The 27,664-nt window shown below is 33.7% G+C and overlaps 1 protein-coding gene across 1 annotated transcript in view; it reads right to left on the bottom strand.

Moving 5' to 3' along the window:
* The window catches only part of LOC107601975 (mannosyl-oligosaccharide 1,2-alpha-mannosidase IA-like), a 126,246-nt gene that overhangs the window by 31,587 nt on the left and 66,995 nt on the right, over positions 1-27,664 (bottom strand). The window contains exon 6 of the mRNA XM_016294348.1: positions 26,645-26,725. Coding sequence (XP_016149834.1) covers positions 26,645-26,725 — 81 coding nt within the window. The remainder of the gene's footprint in view (positions 1-26,644; positions 26,726-27,664) is intronic.

Below are 27,664 nucleotides of genomic sequence, written 5' to 3' on the forward strand. Positions count from 1 at the left end.
ATATATATATATATATATATATATATATATATAAATTAAAATACTAAGGAAGTCAATGGCAACCAGCAACTGTTTGGCTAACCAAAATTCATAAAAATATATCTTCTTTTGTGTTGAACAGAAGAAAGAAACGCATGCAGGTCTGGACAACTTGAGCGTGAGTAAATGATAGAATTTTTATTTTTGGGTGAACTATCACTTTAAAGGTCTTCATGACAACCCGTCAAAATAAAAGTCTGGTTTAACTTGAAGGAACTGGACAGAAATATATTATCATTGTACAATAGAATGTATGAGGTCAATAATAACACTAACAATAACACTAATAATAATAATGGTAATGCAATTATTATTAAAACTTTTTTTTTAAATAATCACACTTTTTCTCCCATGTTTTTATTTTAACAGTAAATCTCTGTTGTGTAGAACTTTGTTTGAAAGGGTTTACTTTTCATTTGATTAAAAGATAAATTAAATTAGTGTTTTATGCCTTCATTTGTTTAATAGGAAAATTGAAATACATTAACACAGAATTTGTGAAAAAAACATTATATTCTATTAGTGTAAAAAATAATAATAAATTAAGTTGTTTTTATGAATATAATTAATTTGACTTTTTGATTTTTAAAATGGAAAACATTAGATGCAGAATTTGGTAAAAAATAAATAAAATGAAATAAAAACTTTGTTTCATAGGGCTCTAAAAAGGTCATTGTTGTTAAACTTTTAATAAATTGTTGTTAAACTGTATAAGTTGCAGGATTTCTATTAAATAGACATGCTTTTGGATTACTAAAATTTTATTTAACCATTAAAGCAGAGTCCAGAAAAAAATAAAATGGAATATATATTAAAAAAAAAAATAATAATAATAATAATATCATAGGGCTATGGACTGAACCCTGCTGTGACGCAGGTGGAAATTGCCCTGAAAAGCAACACAACAGAGTCTCATGCATTGCGTGAGTCTTTGGCTCTGAATGAATGGCAGCATGTGTCACACCCAAGCATCGCTCAGTGAGGCTGCAACACTGCAACACACACGCTGCCAACGCCGTCCCCGGTCGACGTGTCGGGTCTTTCACGGATCACATGACCTCTATAAAGTGACAGCAGGAGGAAAGCAACCCTGCTGACAGTAGCCTCAGGGAGTAACACTAAAAGTAGCAACATGACTAACTTAACTATAACAAGCTACTATTACCAACATGTAGCGGCGTATAGTGCTAAAACACAGCGCTGACCTGAAGTCAGACTACAGCTGAGCGGACTGAGACCAAAATCAACACACTCTCTGCTTGACAAAATCATATGAATCAATTGATTTGGTTCAAATGATTAACTATCAGTCAAAACTCTCCAGCCAGTCCCCTCTTCTGTGTCATTTAGAGAGAGACATGCTGGAAAGACAGAGCAGCCTTTCATGGGCATCTATTAGATAAGTTCACCTGATTAACCTGAGCACTGTAATGTTTGTTTTCAGAGAGACGAGGTGTCGCCTGAGATTAATGAACGCTTGGTTTTCACAGGAGGACCTAAAGGAGAGCAGTCTGGATTGAGCTCAGTCGTTTCATCCAGCACCCTTGAAATCACGTCGTCCGTTTTCTGCTCAAATGAGTCTTTTATGAAACTGGTTTCCAAGAGATTCAAACAATCACATCATGGCACATGAAAACCAAAACACAATACAATGATGGATGGAACAATAGAATGATGGACAGAACAACAGATAAATGGATGGATGGATAGAATGATAGATAGATAGAACAATGGATGGTGAATGGATAGATGGACAGATAGAATGATGGATGGGTAGATTGATAGATGATCAATGGATATACAGAACGATAGATAGAACGATAGATAGAACGATAGATAGAACGATAGATAGATAGATAGATAGATAGATAGATAGATAGATAGATAGATAGATAGATAGATAGATAGATCTATACTCTTAGATAGAGTGTCTTCATTATTCTCCAGAGTGAAAGATGATATATCATAATCTTGTAGTGGTTCAGGATTATCAGTCCACGCTGCATCTCTCTTTACTCTCTAGTCATGCAGAACACTGCTCATAATTAACCTCCCGTAAAGGACGAAGGAAGAAGAAAAATCCTGGACAAAGTTAAAAGGGTCACCGCGTGTCTGACTGAGCCACATCTTCCTCCTTTAGGGAGAAAGAGAGACACAAAAAGAGAGAAAGTGGAACGACACCGAGAGCAAATGAAAGAAAAGCAGTGTGCAGTATTTTAATCAGATGATTTTTTTTGGAAGCAGTACCATTGTCAGGGGAGAAGTGTCTCAATCCCTAACCCTTAAAATGCTGTCTAGGGCCTTGTGAATTTAACCATCTGGTGCTTTTTGGTCATTTTTGACAAAAAAAATAAATACTTTTTTTTTTTTTTTTTCTTCACCGGAATGGTAAAGAACTTGGTAAAGGTTTTGGTACTTGCTATGTGAACGAACACACACACACACGTACACGTACACACACACACACACACACACACACACAATAAAAAAAAATAAAAAAAATCACACTTGCATTGTTTGTGGTCAAAAATTAGTTCATTTGAAACAAATGGGAATTGAATTTCATCTAGAAATGTTTGGTATTGCGCCTAAAAATCTTACTGCAAACTAATTTTTTGAGATATCAACCTCAAATTTAGAACACAACATGTTTAGATTTATGGCTTTGATTTTTTTTTCTTGCCGTTTCACAGTAAAACATATTTTGGAAAAAAATATATAGTATCATATCATACAAAATTTGAAAACAAAAAAACTGTATTTTTGTTTATTTTGCATAATAATAAATGAAAAATGTCTTTTACTCTTTTTTTACGACGGCGTTTTAGTGCCACGTTAAAAAATGTAAAAAAAATCTAAGATTACGAGATTAAAATCGTAATATTTTGAGAATAAATTCGAAATTACGAGAAAAAGTCGAAATGTTTTGAGAATAAAGTCGAAATATTTCAAGAATAAAGATTAAAATTATAATATTTTTAGAGTATATTCTAGCCTTCTGCACATGCAAATGGCCCGGATTGGGAGAACCGGGAGATATTCCAAAGTCTCAGCTTTCAAAATCTGCCAGTTTAATAGCGAAATACAAACAATATATTACAATAATGTGGGTTTTTTTCACGCTCTTTAATGTGGCGTGACAGATCGCTGTATTCGCTTCAGTTTAAGCGGCATGTGAGTCTTTCCGATTACAATAATGAGACATTATTTTCATTATAAATTAAGCTATACTGTTTTTTCATGCCTTCTGATAATCTTTCACTTTTATATCTTGCTGTAAACTTGAAATAAAGTGGAAAAAACACATTTATAATTTGTATTTCGTGATAAAACTGACAGAATTAGAAAGCTGAGCTGTGTTATATTAAAAGCAACAAAGCACAAAATTATTGCGATTACTGGCGTGCTACAAATAACGAATGGAAGACGTTAAATATTATGTCCAATCATTTACTGTATTATACCATGAATAAAACAGCTTGTGAATTGTCACTTACATGTTGTAGCCTACAGGCTACCTCAGAAAAGAAAACAATGTAACTTGTGTTAACCAGTTGGAGCCCACATCAACTTTTAGAACGTTTTATTAATTAAATAGGCTACATGTGAGGAATAAAGGTTTGGATGCCACAGACGTTTTTCCGGAGTAGGTCGTGGAATTTTCACAAATTTGGAATTTTCACAAAGAAAACAGTATAATTTAATGAATTGGTTCACATAAATACAGCGATCTGATCATTAAAGAGCTTGAAACCACATTATTGTAAGACACAATAATTTGTGTTTCGCTATAAAACTGATTTTGAAAGCTGAGACTTATATTAAAAGTAGGCCTACCAAAAGCACAAAGCTTATTGCTATTGGGTGGCTGGCGCAATGGAAGACATGAAATACTATTTCCAAGCATACTGTCCCCGCGAGTATGACACGATTTTTGCTAATAATCCCACATATATTTGTAGTGTATTAAAAAAGAGTTAAATAAGAAAGTTACAGCGCCCCCCCAAAGGAATGTCGATTGGGTGTGTGAGCTGATGTTAAAGGTGACATATCATGAAACTCTGACTTTGTCCGTGTTTAAGTGCAATTATCAGGTCCCCGGTGCATCTACCAACCAAGGAAACGTGAAAAAGAGTAACCCAGTAACTTTGTTTTGGTAAGCCTTTTTGAGAAAGGGATCTCATTGTAATATTAATGATCTTAATCTGTAAATTTCCACTCACGGCGCCGTCGTTTTGATTTTGCAAGCGACAACGGTGTTCCAGCTCTAATGCCATGGAGAAAGTTTGAGCAGAACATGCTAACTGTTCTGTGTTTGTCTGCACAGACGAGCACAGAACACTGCTTAGAGTCCCAGCCTTAGAGGAGACAACAGAGCAGTGCATTTATTGATTAATTTAGTTTTTCAGCCATTTTGACAGCCCTAGTGGATTTATTGATTTATTTACTGTATATTGCTGCTGCCACACAGATCTAAAAAAAACAAGCGATTCATTTCCCAGCGGTTTACCTTCACAGACATAACCCACTGTTTTTGTAACTCGTGTGTTTTTAACATAAACTTGAGAACTTAGTTTAGTACTCGCACGCTGTGACAGCCGCTTTCTGTGCGTGTGCTTCAGATGTGTGCGCTCAGAAAACCTTATATCTGAAGTTTAAACTCATATGGTTTAAAACGCATGATTTCAGCGCGATAAACATGATAATCAGAACCATAACAGATGTTTTTAGCAGGTCTGAGCTGTAATAGCGCAAGCTCTATTCTGGAAAAGGGGCGGGGAGCAGCAGCTCATTTGCATTTAAAGAAACAGGCCCGAAAAACAGTGTGTTTCTGCTTCCACTCAAAATAGGCATTTTCAAAATGATGTAATAAATGATCTGTGGAGTATTTTGAGCTGAAACTTCACAGACACATTCTGGGGACACCAGAGACTTATATTACATACTGTAAAAAGGGGCATAATATGTCTCCTTTAAGATAAAAAGTTGTTCCTGTTCACAGTCTGTTAATAAATATCATATTCTTGATATTAAGCTGTTTCCGCGAGTCCTTAAAATTGACTCTTCCTCATCCCAGTAAGATGATATGGCCGCTCGGACACAACAATATTCAAATCAATTCCGGTAGCCTGGCAACTTCTCAAAACATTTCGACTTCATTCTCGAAACATTTCGACTTTATTCTCGAAACATTTCGACTTTATTCTCGAAACATTTCGACTTTATTCTCGTAATATTTTGACTTTAATCTCGTAATCTTAGATTTTTTTTTTTAATGTGGCACTAAAACGGCGTCGTACTTTTTCCCTTTTTATACTTTTTTTTTACTTCAGCAATAATCTGCCAAGTGTCTTCTTTAAAAAGAGACCAAACTTAAGTCTGTGCTCTTCAGCATTCAAGATTTACGACAGCTTAAGTTTAAATTGAAAAAATACAAAAAATACAAAATATTAAATAAAAAACATTATCATTGAAATAAATAATTTGGGAAATTCAGTCATTTTTGATGGCCATGCGAACAACACCAAATGTGATGACCCTAAGTGACGACCCTGTTTTAATATAATGAGTAAAGAAAACAATTTTACACCACATTTATAAAGTATAATACATCAGAATCACCAAGGAGGGTCTATAATAACTGGAGAAAGTTATACAGCATAAGACAGCTAAGGAAAATGAGTGCACAGTCTCAAGTGCTTCACCAATGTCTATTTTAAAAGTACTGCACTTCAGACATTAAAGTAAATTGCCCATGAAAACAAACCTCTGCTCCATAACACACACACCAGAGACATCGACCCTGCGTTTCTGCAGCATCTCAGAGTAGATCATGTAAGCGCTCATCATGAGTGCTTCATCAGGACGCCACTCAAGATCTCAATGCTCGGATTTGGCCTGATTAATGTCAAACCGACATGATTGCACAGTAAGAACACTCAGAAGCGGAGGTAAACAAATCAAATTTTGAATCTGATGGAAACACACCCTCACTTCAAACTCATCAAAGAGGAGAAATATGACAGTTCACCACGGGATGTGTCACGTATGATGATGGATGGTGCAGAGAGTAAAGGGCAGCCTTCGATCCGAACCGCTCCGGTGACGAGGAAAACCTCTAGTGGGCAGAATTTGAAGCTGGACCGCGGTATAAACTACTCATAATTTAGAAGTTCCATATAAAAATACTGTTTTATCTTGTGTACTGATGTATTTTATATTGAAACACAAAGTTTTAATGGTAGCACTTTACAACAAGATTCCATTTGTTAACATTATTTAACTCCATTAATATAACTACATTTAATAACATTTCAACATTTACTAACGCATTATTAAAACTGAAAGTTGTTTTATTAATACTATTTAAAGGACCTGAGCTAATGTGAACAATTGTATTTTTATTAACTAAAATTAATAAATACTGTATCTAATGTTAACTTATTGTAAAAAAAGAAGAAAAAAGAATATATATATATATCATATTTAATATATTATACAATTCTATATATATTTTTAAATTATAATGTAACATTAAATATAATTTGACATGATATATATATTAGGGCTGTCACAGTCGATTAAAATTTTTTACCAATTAATTACATGATGTGTCGATTAATTAATCTAATTAATCGCAAATTACATTTGTCTGTGAAAATACCCCCACAAGAGTATTTAATGCTATTTTTGTGTTAAATGAGAAAGTATTAAGTACACATTATAAATAAAATAGTAGCCTAGCTTTAGAAATAAATATTTTAGATTCAATATAAAATTTATTGCACCATGGCTTAACAAACTATGGAACATAAAAGAAGACAATTTGAGAAACAGCTCAGTTTTTTTCGTTCATGCAATGGTAGTCATTGGTAACCAAAACAGCTTTGTAACCAACAGTCTTCAAAATACCTTCTTTTATGTTACACAAAAGAAAGTAAGTCATTCAGGTTTGAGTAAATTATGACATAATTAATAATTTTTTGGGTGAGCTATTCCTTTAAAGTTTTTTCCCCCTTTTTTAATGAAATAATACCCTAAATAAGAAACTAAATCTGCCAGCAGGTGGCGGTAAATGTCTTTATGATTCTTTCATTCGATTCGTTCAAACGGCTGATTCATTCAGGAATTCAGTAAGGGGCTCACTTTATCAATGGGTCTTTGAATCATTGGTTCACACGATTCGTTCAAAACGCGGATTCATTCAGAAACTAAACACCGCTGTGTTGCTCACAGACGCACAGTTCTGCTGTGGCTTTATAAGTAATATTTTTGTTGGCAAAACTGAGCAAAAACAGACAATATTGTGTTTAAAATACAACACAATATTAACTTATTATTTACTGAACTGTTTTGTAAAATCACATTTGCACTCAAACAGCACTCGTGTGTTGCTCTCGCTGCTGGTGTGATATTGCTTAAATCATGTGATATAAATATGATTTCAATAAACTCATACAGGAGCATTTTTGCACCAATATCTTGAATTTTAGGGCATAACTGCATTTATGGAGTTGTTGCCCTGCATCATGTTTGTCAACAGTCAACTTATGAAATATAAGATGATGTACAGTTCTGGGGGCGGGGCCAGTGTGTTAACTGCTTAAAATATTTTAATCACGTTATTTTTTCATAACTAATTAATTAAGTTAACGAGTTAAACTGACAGCTCTAATATATATATATATATATATTCTTTTGTGCATTGATGTATTTGAGGTTAAAGTTTTAATTTATACATTTTATAACATTTTTTAGTATTTTTATTAGAATTGATATAATGTAACATTAAAATAAAATTATAAATTATGATATGTGTGTTAAGATATGATAAGAAAATACAAATATAAGAAACAAATATATATATTGTTTAATTTTTTAATGTAACAATATAACAATATAATAAAAACAATACAATATTATAACATTAACAATGTAAACATTTTTAAATATAATATTTATAATTTAAAACTTCCTGTTAAAACTTAAAACTACAGGACAAACATCAACACACTAAAGAAAATGTCATGTGGGTTTTTATCGAGAAGAGAAAAAATGGAAATCTTAAGTGCATAAATGTGTTTAAGGTTAATTTAGACTTTCACGAGTAAAATAACAAACAGAGTAGCTCAAAGCTAACAGACATGAACTAAAATCCACAAACCCCACATTTTTATTTACCTCATGCTTTTCAGTATTTAACACTTTAAAGTAGCTAAACTGTTAAATTAAAGCTGCAATGTTTTTAGGTATTCAAGTGCCACACTGTTTTTTACTTTATTAAATATACTAATAAAACTAAAACACACACTCATTTGTATAACTGAAGTGACAGTGACAAACATTGATAAACATCAAGTAAAATGCTTAGCAGGGAATTCTGGGAATTCATTTAGTTTCCAATTACTTCCATTCTCATCAACTCTCTCGCACGCACGCACGCACGCACGCACGCACGCACGCACGCACGCACACACACACACACACACACACACACACACACACACACACACAAAGGATTACAGAACATATAATGTCATTATCTTGCTTTGTTTCCATCCATTAGAGCTCAGGCTCTTAAATGTCTTCCTGAGCTCAGTGTGCTTTTATGAAATCACTAATTAATCGTCTCTTCAGGCCGTTGACCCAGAGGTCTGTCTTGTTTACTTGCTGTCGAGCTGTTGGAAAACTTATCAGACCTTCTAATATAAACACTCGCTGCAGCGGGCCAAAAGATGGCATCTCGCTCCGCCCTTCTCCAAATTGACAACACCTCACGGCAAAAATTAACCAGACAGCGAGCCAAATAAATGCTCTGATGCATTACGGTAGGGCCAGACAGCATGACCGAACTCTTATATCACACATAAATTCATAGCAATAAATTGCTATAGTTATTTTTGGCAGAAAATGTAACCCCAAATGTGTTACATATACAGTATTCTTCAAAGGTTTGGATTTTTAAATGTTTGAAAAGTCTCTTCTGCTCACCAAGGCTGCATTTATTTGATCAAAAATATAGTATAAACAGAACAATTGTGAAATATTATTACAATTTCAAAGAATTGTTTTCTATGTGGATATTTTTAAAAATATAATTGATTTCTGTGATGCAAATAATCAGAAATGTTTCTTGAGCAGCAAATCAGCATATTAGAATGATTTCTGAAGATCATGTGACACTGAAGACTGGAGTAATGATGCTGAAAACTCAGCTTTGATCACAGAAATAAATGACAGTTTATAATATATTCACACAGAAAACTGTTATTTGAAATGGTAACAATATTCTGCATTATTACTGTTTTACTGTATTTTCAATCACAAATGAATGCAGCCTTGGTGAGCAGAAGAAACCTCATTAAAAACAGAAAAAAATTGCTTTAAAAATGACAGGTATTTTTTCTCATTACTTTCTCCTTATCGTTTGGAATCAGATTCGATGCAGCAAATCTAAATCTAGACCCTGTGGAACCACCCAGTCCTGCATTATGGGTATTGTGTGATTTGGAGCCATGAGGGACATCACAACAAATGTATCACGGTCCTTTTGTTCGGCTCGTTTCCCATCTCAAGCTCTTATTTCTAGGTTGCCATAGTAACACAAGAGTCATGCACTGCAGTCAACAGCATTTGCCAAACTAAACAAATCTTCTGACAGCGTTTCAGCACTTTCTCCTTGACCCAAAACGAAGCACGAATTTCAGCTCAGACGGGAACAATAGACATCATTTGGTGAGAAAGGCTGTGGCAAGTTGCTATTTGCATGTTGGCAAATGTTTAGCAACGTCTACATCAAATTAAATGAATATTCAAGACGTTAATGTCACATTGGCATTGTGTTTTTTAGTCAAGCAAACACCGGTCTCTTAGGAGACAGTTGCTTGTGAGATGTTTTCTTCAGATAATTTTGTTAAAGAATAACAAATAAATGTTGCAAACACCTCAGCTGAGTTGATGTAATAAACCAATTCTGGCAGACAAATCGTTCCACAGATGATCTGTTTGGATGAGCTATAGACACGTCTTGGCATTTGAGTGCATCAGCTGGCATTTTCATAAATCTTGTTCATAAAACATGCACAATTATCAAAATGATTATTTCTTCAGAACATGATGACTGACTCTACTGCTATGTATCTTATAGCTGTGAAAACATTGATTAAGAGTAGAGTCGCCCACCAATGGATCAGCACTGTTTACAAGCATGTGAATTATTGTGATGTTTTTATCAGCTGTTTGGACTCTCATTCTGACGGCACCCATTCACTGCAGAGCATCCATTGCTGAGCAAGTGATGCAATGCTACATTTCTCCAAATCTGATGAAGAAACAAACTCATCTGCATCTGGGATGGCCTGAGGGTGAGCACATTTACAGCAAATTATCATTTTTGGCTGAACTATTCCTATAAAGATGCACTAGGAGTCACCAGGGATTTACCAAAAACAGGGCTTCACAAAGACATTTACTAATCCATTTTCACGCAAATTGCAAGTGACAATCTATGTTTTACAAATAAACAAATGTGTTCTGTTCTTGTAGCACGAATGAGGCCAAATTATGATCAATAATTGAACAATTTACTCTATAAAAATCCTAGAAATCATGTGCATGTGAACGAATGCATAACCTCCACCTGCAACATTCCCACAGATATCATTATATGATGAGACAGAACAAGTAAAGCATGTGAAAAGTTACTCTTACATAATGCACGGCCAAGGCCATAGGCAGCTTAATATTTCTCGGCGTTTGCCCAGGAGATAGGAAAGAAAAAAAAGTGCAATATTACTTATAAAAGAAATCACACACAGCTGTTGGAGGCCCATTGATTTATATGATCGAAGACAACACCGGTTTTCCTTCCCCTGCGGGACTCGGCACATCAAAGCCAGCTCACCTTAACTACAGGAAAAAATGGTGCTGCAGAAGTTGATTTCATTGAGCGACACTCTTTCAATTACAGTTTCTGTGATCCCTGAGAAATCCTCCAACGATGAAGCTACAGGGGTCAGACAAGAGCTTAAAAGCAACAAGAGATGCAGTGAGGAGGGAGTTTCCTTCTTTTACAGCCTTAAAAGAGCAAAGCAACCATCCCATGGGACTGCTGCCTTCCACATATTTAACCTTTACGAATGTGAAGTCGATTTCCCTCCAGCTACACAATCCAGCATGAAGTTCATCTAGTTGTCACAGAGAGACTCTGTTCCTAACTCAAAGATCAGATGCCACATAGACTAGATGTCGGTGCAGATTCTGCACAAGTGTGCATCGATGCTGTATAACGGCCACAGGAGGGGCACTCATGAGCACCTTCTGAAACCTAAAATGACAAATGAGACACCTTACCATCTTGTGGACTTCACAGACATGCACAAAATGTGGCAAATACATCTCAAGCGCAAATGCACATCCAGCGCACCGTGAAATGGATATAGAACTTAAATTTAAAATGTAACTTTAAATAAAACATTTAAAAGTACAACAAACACTTGCACGATGTATAAAAGCTCAAATAATATATCAGTAATGTTGACTGAAATGTGCACAAACAAAACAAAATATATAGCATTATTGCATTAAAAGTACCACAAATACTATCATGATAAATACATGCTTATATCAATAATGTTGCTAGAAATTAGAATTTGGAGGATAAATATGCTTAATTTTTGTATAAAGTAAAAAAGAATTTCATATTTTCACTTAACATTCAGTGTTTTATTTTATTTTAACTAAAAGTAAAACTATTAAAAATCATTTTCATTAACTGAAATAAAGCTAAAATAAAACAAAATATTAATATTAGATGGAAATTCAACGACAATTTGAAATGTTGCACTATAATAAATAAATGCTTAAATAATATATCAAAAACGTTGCTAGAAATGAGAATTTGGAGGATAAATATGCTTAATTTTTGTATAAATCAAGTAAAGAAAAATTATAATATTTTCACTTAAAATCCAGTGCTGTTATTGCTAACTAAAACTAAAACTATGAAAAATTATTTTTATTAGTTGAAATAAAGCTAAAATAAAACAAAATATCAACATTAGATGCGGAACGGAAATTTGAAATGTTGCATCGGCAACTGAAATAAATTTTTTTTATAATATAAGTACTCAAATTATTAACACTGAAATAAAAACTGAAATGAAAACAAAAGAAAATATAAAAAATAACAAGCACATCATAAAATGCTATACTTAAATTGAAAAAAAAAAAAAAATTATATATATATATATATAACACTGACAGCATTGCAAAAATTCATTTAAATACCCCATCAGTTGGATTAAAGAACCACCATATTTAACCAAACATATACATTTTTATCTTGCTCTTTCCTCTAATTTCACCCTGTCTTCTTATTTTTACCGATCTCACGAGGTATCAGCTAATTTAAACAACTGTAGGATGCACAAAACTGATGACCACCAGGGTGGCTTTAATTTCCCCAGCACAGATGCCGCCTATTTATTCAGGCCTGTCGATCTGAGAGCGTTAAAGCTCCATACAGCCTGAGGGACGTCCTCACTGCAAACCCCAATACCCAACACAACCATAAACCACGTCATAACCATACATTACAGTCAACCACAGCTATTTACAGCACAGATCCTGCACCAGCCCATCTATCCTGAACACCGAACCCGCTGGGAGCCTTTCTAAACATCCTCACTGTCCACTCAAAGGACAAACCATCAGCTAATGATGCTACACCAACTCTGTCTGATCTTACCGGTTATACGGCTGTTGAATGCACGTACAAAAAAAACAAATACGTAATGCTGAAAGCATCGCTAATAATACACTAATTCACCTGCACAAACAGACATGCCTCGCTTTAGAGTGAAAAGCAAGACGCAAGTAATTAAGTGTCATTTCGAGGGATGCAAATGTGCAATATTATTCATTATTTAGCATTTAATTGATTGCGGCGTCTCGGCCTTGTAACCTCTCCCACAACTAATGCGCTGCTTTTATGTGCTTAATTAATAGTCGTTGCAGCTTCATGTAAAAAACAAAAACACACACACATACACACACTCAATTAGATTCTTAAGTGTAAACGAGAGAGAAATATCTGCTGTAGTTTATCCTTAAGGGACACACACGCATTAATATGATGAAATGGGACGCAAGAAAATATGAGTCTCTGATGACCATTCAATGCATGTTTGGAAAACGTTTTAGCTTAATATGCAATAGATAATACATAAGATATGTTTTAAGATTAGCTGAGATATGCAAACGTTGTTTCTCATCTATATAAATCTCAGCTGGTCATCAGATCAAGTCATTCACATGAAGTAAACCGTTGCTTAACACTTTAAAGGGTATATATGATGCTTTTTTAAAGATCATTATTTAGTGTATTTGGTGTAACAGAATATGTTGACATGCTTTAATGTTTAATGTAACATTTAAAAAAAATGGCAAAAATAAAAAATACATAAATAATGCAGGACTTTTCATTATAAACAAACCCGAAATACACCAGGCCTCTTATTTTGAAAGTATATGCTTTACTATTGCAGGCTGCTCATTCAAAAAGATGAGATAAAATATGCAATCAATCAACCATCTACAACATAAAATATAATTATTCAATGTATTAGAACACAGAAAGTACTCTGTGTAAATAATCATCAGATTATTGTGCCGATAGTAACAAATAATAATGTTCTTAGTCTTTCCTTCCTGTGACGGGCAGCCCAGAAACAAGCTGCAAGAGTTTGTTAAATTAAATCCCAGATACATTTTATTGTGTAAACTAGGGATGCACGATATTATTGGAGCGTTATCAAAATCGGCCGATAATGGCTTCAAATGAAAATATCGGCATCGGCCTGATATGAAAATTATGCCGATAAAGCCTTGCAAACTCACATGTGCACAGAGTGTGTTAGCGATAAGATCACATCAGCAGTGTGCTCGTTCTTGAAGCAAACTTTTTCCTGAATGATGATTAGATTCACTGTTTTGAATCACAGCATTTAACTAGAGAATGCGAGTACAGAATGACGCGTGTCCGGTGTGCGATAGATTCAACAGCATGCAGCACTATTTATTTACTTAGGGGGCGCTGTTGGCCTACTTGTGATAAAATGAAAGTAAAATACACAAATAACAAAGATTGTGTTTCTGATTAAATAAAGCAGTAATTGATAAATAAAATCATGAGTATGGTTTGATATAAAGGTCAGAAGGTACAGCTTACATTAATAAAAATCACAAACAGGACACTTGTAAATTAAATAATTTTATATATACAGATTTATTCATTAACGTGTAATATGTTTTTTTTTTTTAAACGGATTATTAAAATTTAAATACAAGGTGCACTAAAAGATTTTCAGAATTTGTACAACTCTTTTGCTTTAGACCATCTACAAATGTTAAATCTTCAAATAAAATGTTAAGGATTGATTTATAGTTGCTTTATAGTTATTATCAAAGCTTTCAATTTACTCTTATTATAAAAGAACTTCATTGTTTATTTAATTCTCACAAGTAAGTTTTTGTTAAAAACTAACCAAAATGAAAAATAATTTTGTTTATAATATCTGTACACGAGAGACTTGGTATTGTTTCCAAACAAAAGGAAATATATCGGTATCGCCATCGGCTATTGGCCAAAATGAGTTGAAAAATATCGGCATATCGGATATAGGCAAAAATACAGTATCGTGCATCCCTAACTGAAAAAAAAAGAAGAAAAAAAAAACTTGTGCACAAAGACTTATTTTGAAATGTATATGCTTTACTATTTCCAGCTGCTCATTCATCATTGTTTATTTAATTCTCACAAGTAAGTTTTTGTTAAAAACTAACCAAAATGAAAAATAATTTTGTTTATAATATCTGTACACGAGAGACTTGGTATTGTTTCCAAACAAAAGGAAATATATCGGTATCGCCATCGGCTATTGGCCAAAATGAGTTGAAAAATATCGGCATATCGGATATAGGCAAAAATACAGTATCGTGCATCCCTAACTGAAAAAAAAAGAAGAAAAAAAAAACTTGTGCACAAAGACTTATTTTGAAATGTATATGCTTTACTATTTCCAGCTGCTCATTCAAAAAGATCAGATAAAATATGCGATCTAACAACCATTTAAAACATATTACAATATAAACACCAAAAAGTAAACACTGTCATAATTAATCAACAGTAGATCATAAGCAAACGCTTGACAAAAATGTGCTGTATTGTGAAATTCTCTGAAATCGTGAACCTGTAAAATGTGCAAAAGCTCTGCATTTCTACTTTAAAACATGTAGCGCTCATATACATTTAATTAAATCATTGCCTTTTGAAGTTTAATCAATCACATCAAGCTGTATCACTATTACTGTTTTTCCATTCACAAATTTAAGATCTCTTGAAATTACTTTTGTCATACCATTTAAGATACTAAAGACTTTTTATGACCTTAGATAAATTTGTAGACATTCTAAGGACTGTTTTTATTTGCAAATGTGCTCTTAAATACATTTTACTGTTTGCACATATCTATTTTTAGTTGCTAATTTATTTTTATGAAATCTTTAATTATAAAATATATGATTGTATTTTTTTTATTCCCCAAATGAATGTCACAAATTGCAAAACAATGCTATTTTTAATCTAATTAATTACATGATGTACACATCAATTTTGGCTGAGAAATTACCTAATTTAAAGTCATTATTATGATTATTATTAGTAGACATTACATTAAGGCATGAAGTATCTTTAGAAAGAAATGTTTTGATTCAACACTGCATAAATAAATAAATGGGTATTAATAGTTTTTAAAAATATGAAATATGAAATTATATATATAAAAAAATGATATTCTAAATATAAAACTAAAACCTCCAGTAGGTGGTGACAAGTCACTGTCTTAATGAGTCACTGAATCATTCATTCAGCCGATTCATTCAAACAGCTGATTCATTCAGAAAGGAAGCAACTGACTCTTTAGTCACTGAATCATTGACTCACTCGATTTGTTCAAAACCACAGATTCATTTAGTAACGAATCACTGCTGTGTATTGATCAGAGATGCACAAAAGTTGTGCTGTGGCTTTGATTGGCCTTTGTTGGCATGAAGTTTATCTTCAGACTGCTTCTTGCTGTGTTTCTAAATAAAGAAAAGCATGCTCAACATCCACCGAACACTCGCCGCTCTCTCTGCATGACATATTCTGATGAAAACAAGATATGATCAAAAATAATTTACCCTCTTCCACCCTTCCCACGCTTTTACCTCTTTATAACGAGCAGTTTGGACTCAGACGTGAACGAGCAACATTTGTGCATCTGTTGCCTCGACACCTGCTTTGTTTTTACTGGGGAAAAAAAGAGCAAACCAAGTGTAGCAGCTGCTGAGTTATTTATATTCAATGTATTCTTCCTTTCTAGACAGATTGTCTTACAATATCTAAATTCATAAAAAAAATACACACCCACAGACACAGCCAAATATTAGTCCAAAGAATAAAGTATACCATCTGTGCGCCTGCAGAATATGTTTTCATGAAAAGCTGCAATAACTGTGATTGTAATTCTCGCATACTATACAGTACAGTTAGTAAGTGATTTGGGACGCAGCCTGTGTTGAGACTCACAACTGACTGGAAGTTCAGTAGAGGACAAACGCGGGGAGCACAGCTCATAACCCTCGGTCCCGCGGCTGTCGTGCAATTTACGGGCACTGGTGACCGAGCGCTTTGCCTTCGGCCCAGACCCACAAATCAACATCAAACTCGCTTCTGCGGAAGGAAGGCTCAACTTTCTGGGAAAGCATTGATTGCGAGCGCAGGCTTCTGGGATCGATAGCGCTCTCATTGTTTAAAGCAATGGCCTTTAGCCCATAAACAGCATTTTCTGCAGAGGCGATCGAACGTCTTATGACCGTCTTTGTAATAATGAGAGATGGGCAGCAGAGCTCCAATCTGGAACGCTTTTGGCTCTCTATATGCCTGAAATTTGCATCCTTCCAATGCTTTTGTTTTCACAGATGGATAAAGATGACAACACCCATTAGCTGTGATTATAATACAGCACAACATCTCATACCTTAAGGAACAGTTCACCAAAAAGTGCTAATTTAAATGATATATGGTTCGGTTCCAGAGATATTGGAATTTGAATATGGCTCCAGGAATAAATAGTTCAGTTGTAAACATTTTCAGTGATCAAAAACCAAATGTGAGTCACTTTGCATAAATATGATACTTCTTTTCTTTTAAACAGGAAAGTCTGAAGAACTAGAGATGTAGACGTGCAGATTAAGTTTAAAACCTAATCAAAGTGTTCCCCAAACATTGCAGTTTGACAACAGTGATGGTTTTGTTTTGATTTTAAGCCATGATTGTGATAATTACTGATAATTTCTTAATCTAAATACATAAACTGTGAAGCTCTTGTTTTTTTTAGAGTAAGTGAATTGGGACGCAGCCTGTGTTGAGACTCACAACTGACTGGAAGTTCAGTAGAGGACAAACGCGGGGAGCACAGCTCATAACCCTCGGTCCCGCGGCTGTCGTGCAATTTACGGGCACTGGTGACCGAGCGCTTTGCCTTCGGCCCAGACCCACAAATCAACATCAAACTCGCTTCTGCGGAAGGAAGGCTCAACTTTCTGGGAAAGCATTGATTGCGAGCGCAGGCTTCTGGGATCGATAGCGCTCTCATTGTTTAAAGCAATGGCCTTTAGCCCATAAACAGCATTTTCTGCAGAGGCGATCGAACGTCTTATGACCGTCTTTGTAATAATGAGAGATGGGCAGCAGAGCTCCAATCTGGAACGCTTTTGGCTCTCTATATGCCTGAAATTTGCATCCTTCCAATTCTTTGGTGGATGGATAAAGATGACAACACCCATTAGCTGTGATTATAATACAGCACAACATCTCATACCTTAAGGAACAGTTCACCAAAAAGTGCTAATTTAAATGATATATGGTTCGGTTCCAGAGATATTGGAATTTGAATATGGCTCCAGGAATAAATAGTTCAGTTGTAAACATTTTCAGTGATCAAAAACCAAATGTGAGTCACTTTGCATAAATATGATACTTCTTTTCTTTTAAACAGGAAAGTCTGAAGAACTAGAGATGTAGACGTGCAGATTAAGTTTAAAACCTAATCAAAGTGTTCCCCAAACATTGCAGTTTGACAACAGTGATGGTTTTGTTTTGATTTTAAGCCATGATTGTGATAATTACTGATAATTTCTTAATCTAAATACATAAACTGTGAAGCTCTTGTTTTTTTTAGAATGTTTTAATAATGTTGCACTGTGATGTAACCTAACTGCAACCAAAACATTGTGAAAAGTTTTGTTCTTGCTGCACAACCTGAAGCAAGGACTTTGAGTAACATGAACTGGGAAATGTTGTGTAACTTCATTAACTACAATAACAGCCTGTCAGAGAGCAATGAGTAAATTTTCTGTCAATTTCTACCAGCCAGGTTAAACTCAGGAGTCACAGATCTTGTTAGCAGCCATTTTTCCTCAGAACAGTCTGGATATGACATTGCATCACACATGCTCCATCTCCACATTACATCAAGAGATTAAATTTAGCTCAGTCTGAACGTGGTTTTTTTGGGGTGATTATAGCGATCTGCTTCCATCTTTTTTACAAAAAAGTGATTCTGCGAAAGATAATAAAGAAAAAAACTGAGGTGAAATAGAAAACAGACCTGCACAAAAGTGCATGCATGAAAAATGCATTCTGGCAGGATTTCTAGATTACATTGGCAGGAGGTTGAATATAAATGCAGGTTGACATGCGGTTATACCAGCAGGGAAATGTAAATAAAGCAGCGGGAAAGAAAGACAACGCTAAATTGAACAAGTATGTGCGAATTTAATGACTGTATCAATAATGCAGCACCTGATTCACGGCAGGAGAATGAACTGTGCATGATGTTTATTCAGGTCATTCTTACGTCCTGAAAGGTTTGATACGATCGCTGTAGCTCGACTGATAAAACATTTATGTAAAGACGGATCCTGCAGGCTGACAGAGGTGAAGGAATGACAAAGAGTCGCATGCTAATACCCTTCCGTCAGCAGTGATTTGATCTTTCCGGCAATTCAAAGACAGGCAATTCCACAGAGAAATAGGCTGCCTTAATGGTTACATGCAGAATATTTCAAGATAGATTCAAGGTGCAGATTGGACAAGCTTTAATAATCCAATCGCTCAAATAAATAGCATAGACAAGGATGGTGATAACCTCCGAGCATTTGAGCTAAACTCAAAGAGTTAGATCAGGAAAAGATGTAGCTGGTGCCACGTTATGGTGCGTTCAAGTCCTCAGGGGAAGTTGGGAAGATGTTCAAAATGCTTTTGCACCTTTTCTATGGAAAATTCAACAAGACTTTTTAACTCTACAACTACACAATGATGAATATAGAATGTGCATTAGAGGTGTTTTCACTTTTTATGTTTTTTTTCAATTTATGAAGCGGCTTTAAATTGAATTGCTATATATTTGATCATAGCTGTACAACATTACAGTATTAAGTACATGCAACTTACACGTAAAAAAAAGGTTGCAAAATAATTTTGAATTGCTATTAAATTTCACAAATAGTTACAAAAATAGCAAGCAATATTAAATTATGCAATTCTGAAGTAGACTGAAATTGAATTTTCTTGTAAAATATATTAAATAATCTTTGTTTTAAATCGTTTTATACAATGTAGATAGTTTAAGTGGAAAAAAATCATTTTAACAGTTTTAATACAGACTTACCATTAATAGTTTGTAACATTAAATAAAACATGAATTTTAAATAGAAAGACTGAAACAGTATTTTCTTGTAAAATATACTCAACCTTCGTTTTTCTTTTTACTTTTAAATTTTGAAAAATCTTTTGTTTTTCAATGCAGTTTTACCTTAAGTGAAAAAAAATTATTTAATTATATTTATTTAATTTTCATTCATTCATTAATTAATTAATTCATTCATTCATTCATTTGAACTAATTTACCATTAATACAAACACTGCATCCATTGTGTCCAACATATTTTCACTTGGAAACTCTGGACTTAAAGAAAATATTGAGTTTCCCAATTGTAATTACGACTTCACATGCAATAAACTCATAAATGCAATCTTTTTGATGGGACTTGAATGCACCATTAGTTTTGTTTAGCCAGTCTTTGGACAATCAGCACAAATTGTGTCCACATTATTTTCCACATACTGTACATTATTGTTTCTCCTCTATGGCCCGCCTTTCTGAAACGCGCCGATTTTTACAAAGCTCATCGGTCTGAAAAGCGAGGTGTGCTGTGATTGGCCAGCTATCCAGTGCGTTGTGATTGGCCGAATACCTCAAGCGTGAGACGGAAATGTTACGCCCCTTACCATACTGTGATGCCCTGCAAGCCCGGAGTGACGAGACAAAACCAATAAAACCCATTATAAACGAGGCATTTGTTGCATCCAGTGGGGACATAATTATGACGGATTATAATGACTTATACTGTCTTTTTTTCGCGCTGCGTTGCATCGCGCAGCATAAACATAATAACCATGTCTGCATTTGTGATCGGAGAAATGACAAACAACAAGCGCCGAGGCGTTTTAGGTAGCATTTATTACAGTATTGAAACTATTCTGCCTTATTATGTGATAAAAAAGTGTTTGTAGTATATAAACAAATCATTATTATTGGTTATTGTCCAGCAGTTATCTGATTTAGAAGTCAATTAAAAGCTAGAAATTATAGAAAAATTTAAGTTGCCTATACACTATGGGTCAAAAGTTTTTGAACAGTAAGATTTTTTATGTTTTTTTAAAGAAGTCTCTTCTGTTCACCAAGCCTGCATTTATTTGATCCAAAGTACAGCAAAACAGTACAATCTTGAAATATTTTTACTAGGCTATTTCAAATAACTGTTTTCTATTTGAATATACTTTAAAATGTAATTTATAGTGATGTCAAAGCTAAATTGTTTGCATCATTACTCCAGTCACACTATCCTTCCAAAATCATTCTGATATTCTGATTTGCTGCTCAAAAAACATTAATAATAATAATAATAATAATTAAAAAAATATAATTTTATTTTACTGTTTTTTGAGCACCACATCAGCATATTATAATGATTTCTGAAGGATGTGACACTGAAGACTGGAGTAATGATGCTGAAAATTCAGCTTTGATCACAGAAATCATTTAAAAATATATTCAAATAGAAAGCAGTTATTTTAAATAGTAAAAATATTTCACAATATTACTGCTTTTGCTGTACTATGGATCAAATAAATGCTGGTTTGGTGAGCAGAAGAGACTTCTTTATAAAACATAAAAAATCTTACTGGTAGGTTATATAGATTACAGAAATGTTATATTATATATAAATATATATATATATATATATATATATATATCAGGATCAGGAAACAGTCCTCCATAAAATGTGCTGCACACATCTGAATATTTGGGTTGAAGTGTTCTGGAACAGTGCTGTAAATACAACTTAACCACTGATTTCTAGTCGTGTCCTCTTTTGGAAGACCAAACAAAGTAGTTTCACTTTCACAACGAAGCACACAGGACACAAACACACAGCGTCTTCACGACATGGCGGCAGCAGCAACAATACTACAGCGAGAATCAAAGTTACGCCTTCTTTCTTTGCGTGAACATTTGAGCGGCATTATGCAAATCTTCCCACATCGTGACGTAGATATGTGGAGGCGTGTTAGAACGAGGCGTTTTAGGTAGCATTTATTACAGTATTGAAACTATTCTGCCTTATTATGTGATAAAAAAGTGTTTGTAGTATATAAACAAATCATTATTATTGGTTATTGTCCAGCAGTTATCTGATTTAGAAGTCAATTAAAAGCTAGAAATTATAGAAAAATTTAAGTTGCCTATACACTATGGGTCAAAAGTTTTTGAACAGTAAGATTTTTTATGTTTTTTTAAAGAAGTCTCTTCTGTTCACCAAGCCTGCATTTATTTGATCCAAAGTACAGCAAAACAGTACAATCTTGAAATATTTTTACTAGGCTATTTCAAATAACTGTTTTCTATTTGAATATACTTTAAAATGTAATTTATAGTGATGTCAAAGCTAAATTGTTTGCATCATTACTCCAGTCACACTATCCTTCCAAAATCATTCTGATATTCTGATTTGCTGCTCAAAAAACATTAATAATAATAATAATAATAATTAAAAAAGGTTTCTTGAGCAGCACATCAGCATATTATAATGATTTCTGAAGGATGTGACACTGAAGACTGGAGTAATGATGCTGAAAATTCAGCTTTGATCACAGAAATCATTTAAAAATATATTCAAATAGAAAGCAGTTATTTTAAATAGTAAAAATATTTCACAATATTACTGCTTTTGCTGTACTATGGATCAAATAAATGCTGGTTTGGTGAGCAGAAGAGACTTCTTTATAAAACATAAAAAATCTTACTGGTAGGTTATATAGATTACAGAAATGTTATATTATATATAAATATATATATATATATATATATATATATATATATATTTTTTTTTATATATATAACATATCTGTCCCCCTCACTTCTGAAATGATGGCTACGCCCCTGGATTTGAGACTTTAGTCTTTGCAACTTTACAGATCTTCTTTATGCAGCAAGAGCTTGTAACACTCCAAAGAGAAAGGAAAAATTGAAATCGCATCATATGACCCGTTTAACATGTAAAGCCATGTAGATCATTAGTTCTGTGCACTTGCTAATTATAACAGTACAATCTGCTCTACACTTCTAGGTCAATTACGCTTAGATGTGCATCAAGCCAAGCAACTGATGAACAGAAATGGCAGTTTTACTTCATTCGGGTCACATGGCATATCTGCAGGATCTTACAGTATATTAGCACAAGTGCTTTCACATACAGAGGTAATGTAACGCCCTTCGGTCTTTTACTGTCGAGGGCAATACAGCTGACTGATGTTCTGTTGGTAATTGGAAGAAGAGATTCATCTGTAGCCATGGCATGTAGGAACAATTTACAGAGCGGAAAATTACAGCCCAGTCTGTCGATTTTGAGTAGTTTGCATAAATTCATTGGTTTTTATAGTCATATAGATGCATGATACATATGATGTGAACCCTCAAATGAGTCTCGCTTGATGTTGAGTACATGCATATGAAGAAAACATGATTTAGGTCACCTTTACTGAGCAGTGGAGTGTGTAATGAACGCTAATGTAGAGACCTTTATATGAAGAATGAATCTTGGGATTACACATTACACTGTTTTTCCATTCACACAATTTACATTACATTTATAAATGATAACAAATGATCAAATTAAATTTTATAATATTAATAATGACAATGTCTGCAAGTAGGGACAGATTGTTTATCTCATGGGCGAGAAACTTCCGGTAAACATTTGCAATTTGCCCAAAATTACCTTTACAAATGTAATAAAATGAAAAATGTATTGTTCTCATGAGCCAGATGGATGTCAATGCCTACTGCACCCAATTTTTTTATAATTTAATTTTCAAACAGTAGGGATGCAATTATTTTAAAAATTGTGGCTCATACCGATAAGCTGATAATTATGTTCATGTTATGGCCAAGAACCGATAAATGATTTATAAAATTCTAATATATAAAATTCTACTAATATATATATAAAATTCTACTATTTTAATGAAAAATAAATAATTAAATTTAACTAAAATAATTAAAATATAAATTTTTTAAATTTTTATTTTATATTAATATTTTTACCTACAAATTTCTACTCAATAAAATATTTCAGAGCTTGACAAAATAAATATATAAATTAGATTAATTATAAAAAAATTTACGATTTTAATTTCCATGACTTTTCAATGTCTAGACATCACACATTTAAAATAAATAAATAAATCAATAAATCAATAAAAGTTTGTCCAAGATCATGTGAACATTGGTTCTTAAATAAAATTGGTCATTGTTAAGGGATAATAACTTAATTAAGGAATTAATTAAGAAACTTAATTCCATTTTATTTTAAATCTTGATTTTTAGTTGTTTTAACATTTTAAACCTTGTTTTGTCCAATTTTAAATAATAAGGTAATAAGAATATAATTAGAAATTTAAGCAATCTTGCAGTCTTTGTTTGAGAACAAAGTTTTAAATGAACATTAGATGACAGCAATGGAAATCTAAATGTAAACAGGCTTAAATGAGCTTGCACAATTAAATGTTAGCTCATATACATCAATAACGGCTACTGATAAATAAATAAAAAAAATCATCATGCTTCCTTAAAAAATAGTCAAGCTTTGGACATGCATCAGTGAATAAAAAACAAAAAACAAAACATTAATAGAGTGTGTATTTTATTACAGAAGTCCCTGGCTGACCGAATTTAGAGTTTTAGAGTCAAGAACAACTAATGTCCGTGACCGAGACGATAGTGACTGTTATGTCATGATGTTTTCCCTATTGAGAGAAAGCGATTTTATCGGCTATCGCAACAAGAGCAACTCCTTCCTTTGAACGAATCGAGCTCTGCAGCTGTAAATCCTGCTGTTAGCTGCAGCCGGAGCCCTGTGATGTTTTCCTGAAAGCTCCTATACCTCTTGCTGGTGGCGTGATTTACGCACGCCTCCCTACCATGGCCGTTTCGCAAAAGTGGGTTTTCCAATCACCTGCCCTTAACTGCAGGGGGCGTAACCCCCGGAAACTCAGGGAAGGAGACGGATGAGACAAATCTACATCCAGAACACACATGCATGATGGATTCCCAGCGTACATGAATGCAGGGATACATCACTGCAGACTGCTGAGCTCTACTGAGAGATTTATCAGAGACGTGGACAACAAACTCCATCTACAGTGAGAGCCGGAGGCAGAAACTCATACACACATCTGCTCAGATGGGCTGAAGTTACAGTCTATCCAGGCAACTACGTCAAGTTACCACAAAATTTGAATAAACGTAAATGTAAACCATAAAAAAAGAAAGAAAATAGATCCCTCATCAATTCAATTCAGCTGAAGAAAGCTCAAAGCGACTCAAAATTTGAGATCAACCGATAATCGGTTTAACCAATATTTTTACAGATATTATTACTAATGATTACATTTATGCAAAGGTGACAGGCTCCCTTGACATTTTACATGTATGCATTTAGCAGACACTTTTATCCAAAGCGGAAGGTAAACTTTAACATTAGACTTTGTCAATTTATTTAGCCTATTGTTAATATTATTGTTGCTGCTGCAGTTGTTGTTATAAAAATGCTGTGTTTTTATTGTGATATGAAGATGAAATGAAACAAAAATTACATTCAGTCTGTCTGGTCATACTATATGAAATAATCTGATCGGTTGTGCTGAAGTTACACTCAACTATATCAATTTACCACAAAAATAAAATGTGTTAAACCATAAAAACAACTCAAAAACATCCCTAGTCAATTTAATTCAGCCCTCGTTTTTACTACAACTAATAAGAAGAAGAAAATTATTGTGGGAATATGTAAATTCTAGAGTAGTACCATTTTAAGTACCATATTTGCATTACATATATGTTTACTTTTTATATAATGTTTGAATAAATCTTCAAATTCTGTCAAATTGGATCAATTATGACAGCAAACAATTCAATTACATATTGGCAATAGTTTGGTGTAAAAATACAATAACTATATGATTAGAAAGCTGAAGGAAGCTCAAAGTGACTCAGAATTAGAAATCTACAGATATTTGGTTTTACCGATATTTTACCAATATTTTCAACTAATTATTACATTTATGCAAAGTTGATAGTCTCCCTTGACATTTTACATTTATGCATTTAGCAGATGCTTTTATCCAAAGTGAAAGAAACTACAAAAACTTATTTATATATTTTATTTATTTCACATTTATTCATGTTCTCCATTTAAAAAGATTAGACTTTGTCCAATTATTTTGCCATTTGTATTAGTGTTGCTGCTGCTTCAGTTGTTTTTATAAAAAAAAATGCTGTTTTTATTGTTGTGATATGAAGATGAAATTAAACAAAAACAAGGCAAACAGTAAATACATATCAGTTCTACATATCGGTTATTAAACATACAAATAATCGGCATCGGTACTGGTTCCCAAAATAAATATCGGTCAATCTATTAAAAATGATGGAGAATGTCATATTTTACAAATGTATTCTTCTTATATGCTCCCATCTATCAAACAAATATGTCCATATTGAGCATCTCAGTGCTCAATGAAACATCAAGTCGACTCATCTGATGTGTATATGTAGCACGTGTGTCTACATCTGACACGGATCTATAAACACAGATGGATGGTCTCAGAAAACACAGAGCATCTGTCTTCCTCTTTGACTAATTCTGACTGAAAATCAATGTCCATTAGGCTGACTCACGACTCTGAGTGTTGCCTTTATTTTATTTTCGACTCTAATATGATGCCCTCAGGTTTCAAAACTCGGCCCGTTTCAGATAAACCACACATACGTGATCTCGCTGTAACTCTTATGATTAAACATGAACTCCTGTTCCAACTAATTATATTAAACAAGTCAATACTTAAGCGAGAAGCACAGATGAGACTGAATCTTACCTCAGCTCCCGTCAGGTAGTAAGCAGAGAGAAGACCGCCAACGTAACGGATGTTCACCTCAAACAGGGACGCCTCTCCATTCTGCAGAAAAACAAAAACCATTAAGAACCTCATGTTTGTGCCTTAGCAACATTACAAATGACATTAACAAATAAAGATAACATGCCGTATTGTGATATAGCAAGGTCACAGCCATACTACAAAGCTGTTTTTATCCTAAATAAGTGTTGGAAACCTTTGGTATTTCATATTAGAGGAGAAAAAAAATCAACCCCCCCCCCCCCTTTTAGATAAAGCAGTTCATTGTACTATATTTAGGCCTAAATTAAAGATTTATGTATGTGAACATCATAAACGTAATGTGATGCATATTTGTCAGTCATATGTAAATGAAAAATTTAAGATTTCTGTAATAAACAAAGTGTTTTAAATACACAATAACCAGGTTTATATATGTATCATCAATAAATCCAATTTGTTTCAATCTCAAACATTTTAACTAATTGAATAATGCTTGTTCCACAGCTAGACATATTTTAACCATGTTCATATGAATGAACAGATTCTAAGCCATTTGAATAAATGCATTTTGAATATATGGTTATTTAAATAAAATCCAATAAATGCAAATAGTTCATATTTGCATTCATACCTGTTGCATTTATGCATGACTGACAAATATGCATCACAAACGGATGGTAATTTTATATGCAATTCAAACATAAATCCTAAATTTATGGCTCAATATTTTTTTTTTTTTGAGTATATGAAACTTAAAAAAAAATGTTAAAGGTCAGAAAGAGTGCAGAAAATAGTCACAGAAAACTAAACTATTACTATTTTGCCACAATAAATTGTCCTTCAGGAAAAAATGAAATAATAAAAATGCATGAACGCTTTAAAGTACATTCACATCTCAAAGAGTGATTTCCTGAATCCATGCGGCTGTGACCTCTGGCCGTGTCGCTCAGTGACTTGTATTCAACACGACGCAGTGTGTTCCTGCTGCGGGGAAACTGC

This window comes from Sinocyclocheilus grahami, unplaced genomic scaffold, assembly GCF_001515645.1.
Source record: "Sinocyclocheilus grahami isolate Dianchi unplaced genomic scaffold, SAMN03320097.WGS_v1.1 scaffold316.1, whole genome shotgun sequence".
Classification (NCBI taxonomy): Eukaryota; Metazoa; Chordata; class Actinopteri; order Cypriniformes; family Cyprinidae; genus Sinocyclocheilus; species Sinocyclocheilus grahami.